The 11703-nt window shown below is 38.3% G+C and overlaps 3 protein-coding genes and 1 pseudogene across 5 annotated transcripts; 2 read left to right on the top strand and 2 right to left on the bottom strand.

Annotated features, from left to right (window-relative positions):
- The first annotated feature begins 60 nt into the window (after positions 1–60).
- LOC138134612 (dehydrogenase/reductase SDR family member 4-like) lies at positions 61–9540 on the top strand. 3 transcript variants are annotated; one of them, XM_069052984.1, is made up of 7 exons: positions 61–89; positions 8475–8546; positions 8598–8850; positions 8900–9046; positions 9096–9230; positions 9282–9337; positions 9390–9540. In XM_069052984.1, exons 1-7 carry the CDS (start codon positions 76–78, stop codon positions 9502–9504), a joined length of 792 nt encoding a protein of 263 aa, XP_068909085.1. In that variant the 5' UTR covers positions 61–75; the 3' UTR covers positions 9505–9540. The 3 variants fall into 3 exon arrangements, with proteins under 3 accessions (XP_068909085.1, XP_068909094.1, XP_068909074.1); XM_069052993.1 differs by lacking the exon at positions 61–89 and adding an exon at positions 5666–5779; XM_069052973.1 differs by lacking the exon at positions 61–89 and having other exon boundaries at positions 8342–8546.
- Positions 1068–6314, bottom strand: LOC138134604 (ganglioside-induced differentiation-associated protein 1-like; annotated as a pseudogene).
- Positions 9541–9583: 43 nt separating the features above from the next.
- Positions 9584–10711, top strand: LOC138134627 (dehydrogenase/reductase SDR family member 4-like). The gene is made up of 6 exons (XM_069053003.1): positions 9584–9720; positions 9771–10023; positions 10072–10227; positions 10280–10414; positions 10471–10526; positions 10579–10711. Exons 1-6 carry the CDS (start codon positions 9656–9658, stop codon positions 10691–10693), a joined length of 780 nt encoding a protein of 259 aa, XP_068909104.1. The 5' UTR covers positions 9584–9655; the 3' UTR covers positions 10694–10711.
- Positions 10543–11574, bottom strand: Tcs5 (TP53 regulating kinase). The gene has a single exon (XM_069053039.1). It carries the CDS (start codon positions 11378–11380, stop codon positions 10703–10705), a length of 678 nt encoding a protein of 225 aa, XP_068909140.1. The 5' UTR covers positions 11381–11574; the 3' UTR covers positions 10543–10702.
- Positions 11575–11703: the final 129 nt, after the last annotated feature.

Here is an 11703-nt window from a genome sequence, read left to right on the forward strand (position 1 = left end):
AGTGATTACTGATTACTGATTCTGCAGACTGGGAGAAGAGGGCGTCTTACGATTTACGACGAAAATGATTGAATTATGGGCGCCGTCAGGTATTTAACAGTTTAATGAGGAAAAGTAGGTTGTGAGCTCTTCAAAATGGAGAGTATATTTTTGACAGTTTTGTTTGGGAAATCCAAAGAGTGTCGAAATTTAACCTTGAAATATAGATTGACTTAAAAACTTAATTCTTTAAACCTTGATGTTAAAATAAAGATGGAGTGATGTCACTGTGAAAAAAAGAGACATTGTTATGTTTCTGCTTTTGGCTTCCTTTTCTTGTTGGATTCGATGGAGTAGATATTGTCCTTGACTATTATTCACTTTATTGTGACTTTTTTTCATAGGTTGGTAATATTGTTGGTTATTCTGCTTTTTAATGTGATAGTTGACATAAACATAGGCGTCCTCGCCTTTCTGACACAATTTATTAATACATAAAATGTCAAAATGACGTACGGACGCCAATGTACGCCAATGTGTTGATTAAGGTTTGCCAAAATAATTTATGAAAAATGTTCCCAACTTAAGAAAAAAAGTCACAATCATTTAAAATCACCGGGTATATGTTAAAAATGCCTCGCAAAGTGAGACATTTATTAAACTCTCAAATTAGTTGTTATTAACTTTATTAACATGCTGCGCTACTAATATCTCTACATAACCTCAATTTTTATATGATGAGATTGTTCACCCTACATAGATCAAAAGTGTACAATGTTGCTAGTTCTTTTTGGATGTAAGTTGCGGTGTTGGTGGTTCTTTGATAAAAAAAAAACAGACTATACGTAACTGCTGATTTCAGATTGTACTAGGTATTCTTGAGTACGTATCTTTTCAAGTGGAAAAATATATCTACAACAATCAAAGAATGTACTCAACGTTTTATCACCAAAAAATGTTTTCGTAACAGTTTTTCACAAATTAACATTACTCTGGTAGCACTTCACACACCGTTTATCTGTTAGATCGTAGATAAGACGAAACAATTCAATAATAGATTGTGCTCCAACGTTCCGACAAAAAAAAACTAATTCTACAACCTTTTAATAAAACTTTTTACAATAAAAGTTGAAAAAAATATACAAGGTGTACACTTATGTTAATATTTTTATAACTAATTATAGGACCACACTTAAACAAGACTGCCTTTGCTGTTGGGATTTCGTAATCTTCCAGCAAATTTGAAAAATTCTAAAAGAATGATGAACACATGCCAAATTAACGGCTGCTGTCTGTAGCGACCTGTTAGTCTTCCCCAGGCGTTATTAACGTGAACAAGGAAGACATTTTGAAATTCACTGTTTTTTTTTTTATCAAAAAATAAAAATTCTGACTTCGCCCCATTTTCAGATGAACACATTTTATCAAAATGCTTAGACTAACTTCTAGGAGTCCAAGACACTGTTTTTCAAATCATTACAATTCATAAGAATGATTTTGAATCATTAACGAACATGATCATGGAGATTTTATCGTACCACCATCGACATGAATAATGTCTTAAACATCACCAAAGTCCCCGGAAATGTCTTCTTGTACGAGTCCCGCAACTTGACCCTCTCGTAGTACTTTTCGATGGAGGGCCTCCTGCCCCCGCTCCAGAAGACGTATTCCAGCCCCAACTGGCTGATCCTCGCCAGAAGCACGGCGAGCTCTACGTCGGCGATCGTGAACCTGCTCGAGCACAGCCACCAGTCCTCTTTATCTGCAAGTCGGTAATACAGAACCCTTCGATTCTCCAGTGAAACTCACCTCGGGTGTGTTTGGCCAGCTCGACCTCCACCTCCTCCAAGATGACGTGAACTTGCTCCAACACCCCTCTAAAATTCCTCTCCACGCACAACTTCATGTACTTCTCCTCGCTCTCTTCCGCCTTCTTCAGGAGGACCTCTTTGACGTCGGGGTTGTTGTCTGCGATTTTCCTCAGTTTGCTTCCTGCGTTCTTCTCGGCTTCTGCAAGTGACAGTCACAGTTTTGGGGCGTCTGCAAACTTGGCACTTACTCGCCAGCGCCTTTCGCACCGGGCCTATGAACGGAGTCTTGGGGTTCTGCAGGAGGTGCTGGTTGAGCACGGCCCCTGTGGTCAGCATCCCCGCGGGCGCCTTCTGCAGGACGTGTCTGAAGTGGGTGACCCTCTGTCGGACCTCCGGACCCTGGTCCATCGGGATCAGTCTCGGGGTGTCCCAATGGTTGAAGTTGTCCTCCAGGTAGTTGATGATGTTCGCCGAGTCGACAATGATCTTGCCGGTGTCCTGGAGCACCGGCACCTCACCCCGGGGGTTCAGGTAGAGGAACCACGGCTGGTACTGCTCGGTTTTGGTCAGGTTCACCCGTTTGCTGTCGAAGGGGAGATTCTTCTCATGCAAGGCCATCACCACCTGTCAAAAACAGCACCTTTAAAATCAGTCGATTGTCGCTTTTCATCTCTTCTCATCAAATTCTCGTTATTCTGTTGATTAACAAAGTATATCTCAGATTTCAGTCTTATCTCTACAAACGTTAAATCTACTTAAATCAAGAAATGAAAACTGCCACTCTTAATCCTGGTCCTGATTGAAACATTTCTCCGAAATTAGACGATATCTAAAAATACGATTACTCAGTACGATAATGATAGGAGACGTAATGTGCAGCAAAGGTTGCACATGTCACACCTACAGCTGTTAACAATTTTGGAATCGCAATTTACTGACAAGTCAATGAGCGATGTGATCAATTCTGGCGATAAAATTACTTTCGTAAGTCAGCACCGATCTGAGATTAATTCAGCCCAAGGTGTATCAGGCGTTAGAGCTTAATCTGCCAGGACCAGGAGCCGCCAGGACCAGAAGGAACCAGTACTGCCTGGAATCACATAAGCCTCGATTCTGAACTTCCAGACTAGCAAGAAACAGGACTAGAACCGAAGAAGACAGGACCAAAAATAAAGACCCCATAAGAAAGAAGAACCCCTAGATTAAAAAGTTATTGTTAGTTAACTTATTAATGCAATCCCACCGTTGAAAAGGACCTAAGCCTCAGCAGCGACATTGTTAGTTATTCTAGTTGTGTAAAATCAAATGATAAATGTAAACCAAAAAAGCTGAAAATAAATGTGTTTTGATTTGAAGACGGATCTTTGTGTATTTGACATTTCATTTAACAGCCGCAATACAATTTCATGAGAGATTAAGTGGATGGTAAATATTTACATCGATAAGGAGTTTTATTGATAAGTCAGGTGTTAATACTCTCGGCCGTGAAATTTACAGAACAAAGCGATTTTGTGACTATCTTGCAAAACAGATTTCAAAGTACGCTACTTAAGGACTACTGAAATATTTTGGTGGATCTGTGAACTGGTCAGGGTAGATTATCGTTGCAAGAGATTCTGTTAATACTTTGTGATATCGTCATGCATGACTCACTACTTGAATATTCCCATCTCAAAAATAATTTTTAATTATCCCAAGTTATTTACGTACCTAAGCTTTTTTTTTATCCTAAATCTTATCCAGTCATCAAACTAATCAAAAACACGTCTCTGATTAACTAATCTATTCGAAAGAACTACAAATAATTATGACAGGAGGCGAATTGTTTGGAATTTTTTTGACAGAATAGTTTATTTAACGAGTTTGTGTGTAAATGGGCTTTTTTTGGCATGAGTGGGCCAGTTTAAACGTGAGTGAAACGAGCGTTTTAAAGGCCCACGAGTGCCAAAAGAGCCCCAATTTACACACGAACGAATTGAATACAACGTTTTTTTGTTCGACGAGCCCCTTAAAGGCCCCAAATCGCTTAAAATTAGCTTGACGTTTCGTTTTGACAAGTTGTGACATTTATCAAAATTCGTTCACACAGGAGAAAATTCTTAAATTCTGACACAACAAAAAAACTGATTTTTTAAAATTATTAGTTGCGGCGCAAGTGACAGGTTACTTTGTTTTTCGCTCTGAAAAAGTAGAACAATTACATATGTATTATTGGGAGCATAAAAAGTGGGACTTCAAATTCGATGTAGTTCAAGGTTCAAGGTTTATTGTCTTTTTTTTGACATTATTCTAGATGACAGTTTAAAAATTTATTTTATACTCCTATTTTCCTTTTCCAAATGCCCTCTTCTTTTGATAAAGGTAGATTTTGATTCGGACTTTGCATTAAATAAATATTCACTTACGTGCTTACTTACATTCATTCCCTACGATCTACAATACTTAATGACAACGTCAATCAATTCGAAATAGGGTTAGAATTAGATAAGGGTTATTTCACATTAAAAATCAAGAGTGTTAATTCGGCAAACACATCATTTCGTTTCTACCAAGCATACAAGCTTGATTTTGCAAAATTGATAAACATAAAGCTTGAAAACAATAAAAGCAGCGTGATTTCCGCCATATTGGTTGAAAATTTCGATTGAAAAAAATTGGAAAACATTACGTCAACGAACTTTAAACAATATAGTCAGTCATTTTTATCTTAACTGATTTAGTTCGTTTATAAAATATTTTTCTTATCCAAATGTAGATCTCATTAACTTCGTGTTGAAGTGTTTAATACAAAAACAAGTACTAATCAAGACCTGTGCAAGTGGCAAACCTGATCTGAAATTGTGGGTACCATGGCATATCCTTGAGCAAATAAGTGAGACTTAAGTAGATCTACTCATAATACCATCGATTAATTTGAAGGTTATGTTATATCTATCGATATAACTGTTCCTCTTGATACTTTTTTTCTGCAAAGTTTCACAAACTCGACAAGATTTAACAGTATCAATTTGATGTGTCGAAAATCTTGAAGTAGTTTTAATTACACTGACCGGCACAAAAAACGACTCATTATGGTTTCTTTAATAAATGATCTTGAAATTATATTTGTGCTGATTTTTCTTTATTATAGTTAAATTGGGATATTTTCAATGATCGGGAGTACTATGGTCACCATGGCAACCAAATTGTTTTGTTTAAATAAATTATTAGAAAATTTGCGCTACTTCCATGATGTGTTTTCGTCGGTTGATTTACGTGTTAAAAGATTTAATTTGACAATACGAGATACTAATTCAAAATGCTGTTCAAATTTTGGCAATTTTTCATAACATAAATTTTTTTCAAAAAAATTACTTTTTTTTTTTTTTCATTAAAATTTTATTTGCTGCGTTTAATGTTTTGTTTGTCGGATATTTTTTGACAAAGAATAACTTAAATAACACCTATCAATACAACATGATTTCAAAAAAAAGTTATAAGACAATGAATTACTTAATTGCATTAATAAAATTCAAAGTGAGTCGTTTTTTGTGTCGGTTTTTGTGAAATGACAGGAAAAGGGTGGATGAAATTTTTTGGCCGGAATAGTACCAAGTTTATCGAAATAATTGTGTATTATGCACACAGTTTCGATTGAATTCATAAAACAAATCGACTTAACAGTGTCAATATTGTAATGAACAAAAAATCAATACAATCAACAATACCAATATTTTGTGTAACGAGTAACGAGTAAACTCGAGATCAAAGAACCCGTTAGTGTTGTCACATGTGTTGGTGGTGTTAATAACCCGCGACCTCCTACGACAGATGGAACATGCACCTATGTAAAAAATAAATGGATAAACAAGAACAAACAAAGAGAAACGTTGCAACTTGTAACTGAGCATCTTTTTGTTGAATTGTCGTGCAGGTGTGGCAGTTGAACGTTGTTTTAACAGTGAGTCGTGAAGAAACTGTGAATCCAATGAATCTACCTTCAGCGAGTAAGTTTCGGCGAAGTCAAAGGTGCCATAAGAACCCCGACACTCCTTTTCGTTTCGTTTGGTCCGATGATAACCTTGACTGGGGAGTAAAAAGCATCAAAAAAATTTCGCTTTCTTGCATCATGATAGCACAAAACATCCACCGGATTGGCGAACCCGACTCGTGCCGCCTCCCGCCGCCACCGCCAACCTTTACCTTTTGAGAATAGAAGGAGAACTGGTCGTAGTAGAGCAGCAATCCGTCGGCGACGGCGATCTTGAAGCCTACCTCCCCATTTTTCGACATTTTGAGGAAGTAATCTTTGGCGATGCACTTGACGCGGTCACCGCGTAACTCCCTCGACGGCGGCACACACCAAAAAACCGAAATATCGTCTACGTAGCATCGCCACGACTGGCGCGATGCGTCCGAATCGCTGATAAAACATATCGACGTCAACGGAGAATCGCAGGGGGCCCCCACCGATGCGATCCGATCAGATTAATAAACCGAGATTTCAATTACGCGCCGCTTCCGACTCGGGGACTTGTCAAGCGGCGTCGACGGGTTCACGAGAGAGCGTCTTGCGGAGGCGTTCAAAGGAAGTCGACGAGTCTTAGGTCAATGCGGGACTTGTAATTTGTATGTGGAATGGGGTGCAAGATATGGGGGTGGGTGTCGCAAGACGAGAGGAAGAAGGGTGCGCACGGTTGGAAGGGGTGCATGCGGGGACGCTCTCGTGTGAAGCTGCATCAGCTGACAGGATGGGTTAATGTTGTGTGTTATATAAGAGGGCGCTAATAGATGTCTAATTTTTCAATACATCTATTAAGTAAGTGTTCTGTTCTGTTCTGTGATATCTATGGTCTAATTATGCAAATTGGAGAAAGAGGACGTCTTGATTTACGTCGTAAATGAATAAATGATTAAATTATGGGCGCCTTCAGGCATTTAACAGTTTAATGTGGAAAAGTACTAAAAGTAGGTTGTATGGAAATTGATTTAGGAAGTTAAATCACTGAGAAAAGAAGAGAGATGAAAAAAACAAAATGTGAGATTATTTCATTTATGGTGATGAAAGATCAGATTATTTACCAGATCTAATAAGAAAAGTGAGATAGAAAAAGTGAGAGATCAGGGATCCTCCACAGGGTGATGATAATATGATACATACAACTTTGGGAGGAGAGAAAAAAAAAACGACAAAAACGAAACAATGAAAGTCTTTCTCATACCACTTTTCCATTACTCATGTTCATTTAATAGTGCAGGAGAAATCTGTTGAGATAACAAAACAGAAAACTTTCAATAGAGGAATAAGGAGAAGAAAATGATAGATTAGATAATTCTACTAACTAGAGCTGTATGACGGATGATGAATTTCTTCAAACTCTACTTTCCACGTAGCTGTGTGAACCCTGAACAGAAGCATTAAGAAAAGATTTGGACACCAACTGTATAGGTACCTCACCGATGTATTTTTGAAAAATAAAGAAAAATTACACCCAAAATAATATGAACGCCTCTGTAATACGTCACCGCTGATTTCTAATTCTGATTGTATTATTCAAGAGTATATATCTTTTTAGGAGTAAAAATATACCAAAAAAAAATTCAAGGATTTTATTATAAAAAAATAAATTTTCGTGACAATGTTTCGCTAATTAAAATGATTCTGGTAACACTTACACCGCTTATCTAATATATAGATAAGACGAAATAATTTAATCATAGATTGTGATCTAACTTACCGAGAAAAAAATGTAAATTCTACGACTCCACAGCAATATTTTTCACAACAAAAGTTAAAAAAAACATACAAGATAATATATTTTTACACTGTGATAATTAATAATACGTGTATGCAATACAGCCTTTAGACAAGAAACACCTGTGCCGTTGGGATTTCGTCATCTTCCAGCAAATAAAAAATTCTAAAAGAACTGTTAACCGCATGCCAAATTAACAATAGCTGTAGCTAGCTGTTGGTCTTCACCAGGAGTTATTAACGTGAATAAGGCTGAAATATTGAAATTTACTAATTTTTGAGTACTGGTCAAAGAATATAAATTTTGGCTTGACTCCATTTTCAAAATAAACACATTTTCTCAAAATGTGTAAAATTTCTATAGCTCTAATAGTCTACAATACCGCCACTTCTGTTTCCAGATCATTACAAGTCATTGAATCATTCAACAAACATGATCATAGACGTTTTATCCTACCACCATCTATGCACCAAAGCTGTGCACGTAACCTTCTTGTAAGACTAAGAACACTCAAGTCCAACTGATCCTAAAAAATACTTGTAATATGTATAATAAAAATAAAATCTTTATGTGTAGTAATCGAATACATTTTTTATGTTTGTTCTAGTCACAAGCATTAGATTATTGTGGTTTTTAGATGGTTCAAAAAACGTATCAACTAATCAATGAATAAATATTAACTGTATTAATCTAAAAAATCGAAAATTACAACAACGTGATCTATCATTTTTGTCTCATTTTGGAAGCAACTTACATGAAACTCTTAACATCATGTAAAATCTGTACCTATCACAATTAAGATTGGTGACCTTTATTCCGTGATAAATTCACAACGTAGATAGTGAAACGCAAATGTATAAATACAAAAAAACAGCATGTTATCGCTCACACAAGTTGTTTATAAATTAACGAAGCTCTCCTCAAGGCCTTTGACCATTACTTGCAGAAACATGAGCGCCGCATCACCAATAACCCGCCTCTGCGGCAAAGTGGCAATAGTAACGGCCTCAACTGATGGGTAACAACAAATAACCAGCAAGGTTGGCTCTGAGGTAACCTAGATTTGCAGAATCGGCTTCGCAATCGCGCAGCGCCTGGCCAGAGAAGGCGCCAAGGTCCTGGTGAGCAGCCGCAAGCAAAACAACGTCGACCAAGCCGTTTCCAAGCTAAAATCCCAAGGGCTGGACGTGAAAGGGTTGGTATGCCACGTTTCCAAAGCGGACCACCGCAAGAAACTCTTCGACGAGGCGAAGAAACTCGGCGGACTCGACATTCTCGTCTCGAACGCCGCGGTCAACCCGTCCGTGGCCCCAGTTTTGGATGTACGCAAGTCCGGTGACTTAAGTACGAACATAACCTCACTTGTTGCAGTGCGACGAGTCGTCGTGGGACAAAATATTTGAGGTGAATGTGAAAGCCGCGTTTCTGTTGGCACAAGAAGCGTTACCTTTGTTGCGCGAGAAGCCGTACGGAAGGATCATCTTCGTCTCTTCCATCGGGGGGTTTCATCCTTTTGAAGTGAGCAACTTGACACTGTGACTTAAGTCATTTACCGGTTGATTTACAGCTCTTGGGGGCGTACTCGGTCAGCAAAACGGCGCTGTTGGGGCTCACCAAGGCGGCCGCCGAACAACTTGCCAGAGAGAATATTACAGTGAATTGTATCGCCCCAGGAGTCATACAGACCAGGTTTTCCAGTGCTGTAAGTCACTAACTTACAAATGACGTTTCAGGTGTAACTCGATTTTTGCAGTTGCATGAAACAGAGGCTGCTAAAGAGGTAGTGCTATCCAAGATTCCAATGAACAGGCGAGTTGCACAGTATCAAAATTTGCTTGTATTAATTTTTATCTGTTGACAGGTTGGGGCTTCCTAACGATATCAGCGGAGCTGCAGCATTTTTAGCGTCCGAAGACGCCAGCTACGTTACAGGGGAGACTCTTATCATAGCCGGGGGAATGCCCTCCAGGCTCTAATTTGTTGTTTTTTACGAAAATACATTGTTGACTATCTTCAGTATTTTCTTTCTTAACCTCGACCGTAAATCATGTTGCAGCGCATTCAAACGTCACAGCTTACAACAACCGATCGTTAAACGAAAATTTGTATCCTCTACTAATTAGCAATATGAGCGCGGTCCCCATCACTCGTCTTTGTGGCAAAACAGCAATAGTAACAGCGTCAACCGATGGGTAACAAAAATTGAGGTTATGTTAATTTTTTTTCAATAAAGATATTGCAGAATCGGCTTTGCTATTGCCCAACGTTTTGCCCGAGAAGGTGCCCAAGTGATTCTAAGTAGCCGTAAGCAGAAAAACGTCGACGATGCAGTATCAAAATTGCAATCTGAAGGACTAAAAGCTTGTGGACTTGTTTGTCATGTTTCAAAGGCAGAAGATCGCAAAAAGCTGTTCGAAGAAGCTCAGAAACTCGGAGGATTAGACATTTTAGTATCTAATGCAGCTGTCAATCCATCGATGGCCCCAGTTTTAGATGTACTCAAACTTACATTTAATTCTCCAGAACTAACCTCACTTTTTCAGTGTGAGGAAGCAGCGTGGGACAAAATATTCGAGGTGAACGTGAAAGCCTCGTTTCTGTTGGCAAAAGAAGCCTTACCTTTGTTGCGTCAAAAAAAGTGCGGACGGATCATCTTCACTTCTTCTATCGGCGGCTTTCAGCCGTGCGAACCCTTTGAAGTAAGATCGGCGGCCATTTTTGTTTCTTAAGTCATTTACAAAACGATTCAAGGCGTTGGGAGCTTATTCCGTGAGCAAAACTGCGGTGCTAGGACTAGCGAAAGCGGCCGCTTTTCAGCTAGCCAGAGAGAATATTACCGTAAATTGCGTCGCTCCGGGAATAGTCGAGACGAAATTTTCCAAAATTGTAAGTTATGGATGACTTAAAACATGGTGGATGAATGTCTCTGATTTTGTTCGCAGCTCGTCGAAAACGAACCAAAGAAAAGTTACGTTTTGTCGAGGATTCCCATGTGCAGGTTTTAAATGAATACATTGTTTTGATAACGAAATGTTTATTGTTTTTTACAGATTGGCTGTTCCGCATGACATAAGCGCGGCCGCAGCGTTTTTGGCGTCCGATGACGCAAGTTATATAACAGGTGAAACTATTATAATTGCGGGTGGAATGCCATCGAGACTTTAAATAAATATATTAACCAACCATAGTCCTCTTTCTTCCTCTGGCTCTCACCTCTTCAAATTTTGAAAACACTTCCTTACATCCTGACTTGTACTCTGTCCTGTAACCTTCTAGAACTTGCTCAAACATTTCACTAGCCGTACTGTGGGTACTGAGAAGCGCTCTTTCTAACACATACAAGTCCACCCCTTTGTCTTCAGCACTGGATTCAACATGAGACAACCCAAAATCAATAAAAACTAAATCTAAATCTTGCAAATCATCGTACACAGAACTGTTATTCTTATTTACAAGAAGCATGTTTGAGGTGGTCAAATCACCATGAATTATACTGTTTGCGTGCATTTTACCTAAAGTGGTACCGATTTTAAAAGCTAATTTGTTGACAGTTTCGTCAGTAGCATTAGGTATAAAATCTTTGGCTGCAATACTGTTTTCGAAATACTCCATAACAATGATTCTTCTACTAAAATCAACCAAATACAACGCTGGGGTCCTTATGCCGGCATTCTTACATCGAATTATGGAGCGACTCTCACTTTTAATGCGTTCTTTCGTCAGCTGCGTGTCCAAATCTGGATGCCGGTATTTTTTCACAAAACGCTCTTTCACTATCGAAGGCTTGCCTAAATACGCTCCTTTGAAAATTCTGCCCTCGGCGCCTTGTTTGAATAATTCAAAACCTTCCATTCTTCGAATATTGCGATGTCTATAAACGCTACAAATTAACACTTGTGCATGATGATTTTAAAAAAGTGAGGTTATCTTGAGCAAACATTTAACGAAAAAAGCAAAATCATCAAAATAAAAGTGTTTTATTAACGTTTTGAAATCTAAAAATCAACACGATGAATTTATATTTTCAAAAATAGTTTCCAAAAATATGAAATGCGTCCATCAAATACTGACACTGGACAGTTTAAAATGTAAAGTTAGTTTGACTTAATGAGACCCCCTTCAAGTGCTTTAGATCAGCGTATTTTATACATAACTAGCGTTTAATTTCGGATAAA

The sequence above is a fragment of the Tenebrio molitor genome, chromosome 1 (assembly GCF_963966145.1).
Source record: "Tenebrio molitor chromosome 1, icTenMoli1.1, whole genome shotgun sequence".
NCBI classification, from domain to species: domain Eukaryota; kingdom Metazoa; phylum Arthropoda; class Insecta; order Coleoptera; family Tenebrionidae; genus Tenebrio; species Tenebrio molitor.

Excerpts from the sequence above, each read along its gene's own strand:
- LOC138134627 (XM_069053003.1), top strand. The coding sequence starts at position 9,656 with ATGAGCGCGGTCCCCATCACTCGTCTTTGTGGCAAAACAGCAATAGTA. Across the intron at positions 9,721-9,770 it reads GTAACAGCGTCAACCGATGG|AATCGGCTTTGCTATTGCCC; the intron begins GTAACAAAAATT and ends AAGATATTGCAG. Across the intron at positions 10,024-10,071 it reads CGATGGCCCCAGTTTTAGAT|TGTGAGGAAGCAGCGTGGGA; the intron begins GTACTCAAACTT and ends TCACTTTTTCAG.
- LOC138134612 (XM_069052973.1), top strand. The coding sequence starts at position 8,404 with ATGTTATCGCTCACACAAGTTGTTTATAAATTAACGAAGCTCTCCTCA. Across the intron at positions 8,547-8,597 it reads GTAACGGCCTCAACTGATGG|AATCGGCTTCGCAATCGCGC; the intron begins GTAACAACAAAT and ends CTAGATTTGCAG. Across the intron at positions 9,047-9,095 it reads GGGGGTTTCATCCTTTTGAA|CTCTTGGGGGCGTACTCGGT; the intron begins GTGAGCAACTTG and ends GTTGATTTACAG.
- Tcs5 (XM_069053039.1), bottom strand. The coding sequence starts at position 11,380 with ATGGAAGGTTTTGAATTATTCAAACAAGGCGCCGAGGGCAGAATTTTC.